Raw genomic sequence first — 3140 nt, forward strand, 5'->3', positions numbered from 1 at the left:
ACTACTTCTACGCCTGCTTCAAGAACGGCTGGCGCCACGACAAGGGCCGATGGAGGAAGATCCAGATGCTGCTCCTCTGCTTCGTCGGGACCTACCTGCTCAACTACTCAGTCAACTTCATCTTCCCCGCCGTCAGTCCCAGGATCTACCTCGCCGACCGCTACCAGAACGAACTGCGCGGCTTCTGGGTCGGCGACCTCATGCGGTACGTTGCACAAACCTCCCTCTTTCTTCGCACCTCTATCAGTTGGCTCCTTCTTGGAGTTGTCGTACTTGCCTGTTCTTCTTCTGACCTGACGCTGGCGTGTATGTTACAACAGAGACGCCATCAAGAAGGGTGCCGCCAACTCGTACGGAGCCTTCCCGTCGGGCCACGTCGCCCTCACGTGGGTGCCCGCCCTCGCCGCCTCCAAGCTGGGCTATCGCGTCTACGGCCGGATCTGCGAGGTACGCTCTTCCCCTTCGTCTTCGACTTCAACGTTGCAGGCACCAGCCGTTGTTTTCATTTCATTTCGCACACGGTTATTTTCTTTTTCTTCTTCTTCCCATTTTTCCCTTCTCCGCGACGTTGTTCTGGCACGTGCGCAAGCAACAACAGGCACAAGTTGTGCATTACTTGGCTTGCACGCGCTTGTTATGTGTGGTGGAGGTGACCGTGGGCGGTGTGCGTGAGGGCTAACCTGTCACCTATCGCAATCACCCACTTAGGTGGCTGCGGCTGGCATCACCTTGGCCACGATCTTCCTTCGCTATCACTACTTCATGGATGCCATGTTCGCCACCCTCCTCATCATTTTCGGGCTCTACTTCGGCCGCCTCATCGGGTGCCAGCCCTTCGACCGCATCGACAAGAAGCAGGCCGAGACCCTCTAAGCTTCGTCCTTCTCTCTTTCTCTCCACCCCTTCATTTTATCATCACATCTTCGCTACTGCTCCCCTCTCCTCTCCCAAGTTTTATTTCACTACGCGACCGGACCGACCGACGAAACGACGACGACTCTATCTCCGCGACTCGTGCGACAGCGCTACGGCCACGACTCCTCGCGGACCGGTCGAGCAAGTTTGGCGGAGAGGCGAGAGAAGCAAAGCGTGCCACGTGGAGCGGCAGGCGAATCCGAGCGAGCGGCGCCGGCCGACACGAACACGACGAGCGAGCACACAACACACAACACTCACAAACACCACACACTGCACGACACACGAAGGGGAGGAGAGAGCTCGAGAAAGGGAACGTTGGTTGGAGGCGTTGTGTAGCGCGCTCCAGGCCCGGGTCCAAAATGGTATTTATTGGTTCATTTTTCTCTCTTCTTCTCGTCCCGGCCCACCTGTGTTTGTTTGGATACTGTGATCTCTTCATTCTTCTTTTCACTCTTCCCCTTCGTGTCATTGACGTGAACGTAAGGGCGTTGTCGGTTGTTAGGAGCATGAGCAAGAACTTGCCACACTTCGGTGCGGGCACAGCCAAGCAGAGAACGGGCGGGCCACAGTTTTTTGCCCCTTCTTGTCGAACGGGCGCGTGCTCTCTGCTTTATTGATCCCATATTTGAAATAGCGATCGATTCAGCAGAAAACTGGAGTGGAAGAGCGCGAAAATGGCCATTTTTGTGGTTGTGCGCCACGCGGCGTTGTTGCCCCGTGAGTGGTGTTGCCGATGTAGGACCTCCGTTCGGTAGCAACCCTCTTTATCGACGTCCGATATGGACCACCTCACCGAAGGCGGCGGGGTCTGCCCACAGCATCACCATAACCAACAACCACTTCGCCACAGTGCACCAGCGAGACGAAGATTGATCCTTGCTGATAGGGTGGGAGTAGAGGAGTAGAAGAGCAACAGAAACAGACGGCCCGCTGTCGATCACCATCTGAAAACAGGCAAAAAGGAGGGCGTGAAAGAGGCCGAAGAGAACATCAGGTGGTGGTCTGCAGTGAACGGGAACACTCGGCCAGCTGCCGGCCTGGAAACCAGCGGAGAAGCGGCCAAGCAGCAGGTGGAGGCGCCCGTTCAAAAGGAAAGAACCACCAACGGCGACACGAACAGACACGGGCAGACGACACCACTCCGTATCTACGGTACTGACGGCTCACGACAAGGCACCGTGTAGAGTGCTCATCACCGCCCCTCCTCCTTCGAACCACCCACCACCGGCCCGCATCGCCAGACGCAGGGAAAGAGGGAGAAACGCGGCTGGTAAATTGGGAACAACACGAGCCAACAGGTCGTGGCACATCTCCTTCACACCCCTCAAAACGGTCAAACCAAGATAGAGGGACAACCGACCAACCACCCTCTGCCGCCACCCGCCATCGCATCGGAAGGACCTTCCTTCCGTGTCTGTCGCCCCAACTTTGCCCACCACACACCGACGCCGGCGCTTCTCCTTCCTGGTCCATTCCTTCTCCTTCACCGACACGCCACACACCACAACACCACCCGACCACACGCACGGCCAGAACTCCTGGCCGCCACACCGTCAGCCGACCTAAGCTCCTCACCCCCGCCGCTCCGTTCCACCATCTTCTGCTTCGACAGCTCAGTGTCGGCTTCTTGTCACCACTGCTCCACACCTTCAGCACAGCGCAACCGAACACCACCACCATCAAGCGGTCATCTACACGGCCACACCAGGTACCTCCAATCTCGGACGCACCCATCGTCTTCGCCGACCGCCCATCTGCGTCTTCATCTCGCCTGCACGTGTTGAACCGCTTCTTGTGAAGCCACCGAGCCGACAACCGCCGCCTTCAAGAAACTTCCGTCGCTGTGCACCCCAGCAAGGTACGTACTTTTTTTGTGCTCATTTGATGTGTGGAGATTCATCTTCATTCTTCTTCATTCTTCTTCTACTATTTAATCGCCGCGCGTCACTTAATTTCCCTTGCCTGACATTATTGCGCGTTGCGAACATGTCATCTCAGGAAGAGGCTCCATCCGCTTCTTGTAGCCGCCGTCGGCCAGCCTTCCTGCTCGGCCCCTATCGAGAGGAATCCCTCGCGCCAGGCAATTTCGAAGTAGAAGATGAGCTTGGCCGGTTCATCATCGTCTGTGACCTGCCTGCCGCCGCTTCGCTCTGCGCTCGGCCAGGGTCTCTCGCCACCGACGGCACACCATCTGCCCTCATTTTCGTCGAGCTTCTCGGGCA

The 3140-nt window shown here is 57.3% G+C and overlaps 1 protein-coding gene across 1 annotated transcript; it reads left to right on the forward strand.

Annotated features, from left to right (window-relative positions):
* Positions 1–65: 65 nt before the first annotated feature.
* Positions 66–873, forward strand: ACA1_274530 (phosphoesterase, PAphosphatase related-family protein; the record flags this gene model as incomplete). The annotated part of the gene is made up of 3 exons (XM_004333854.1): positions 66–205; positions 321–447; positions 709–873. 3 exons carry the CDS (start codon positions 66–68, stop codon positions 871–873), a joined length of 432 nt encoding a protein of 143 aa, XP_004333902.1.
* Positions 874–3140: the final 2267 nt, after the last annotated feature.

This window comes from Acanthamoeba castellanii (assembly GCF_000313135.1).
Source record: "Acanthamoeba castellanii str. Neff unplaced genomic scaffold scf7180000084773, whole genome shotgun sequence".
Classification (NCBI taxonomy): Eukaryota; Discosea; order Longamoebia; family Acanthamoebidae; genus Acanthamoeba; species Acanthamoeba castellanii.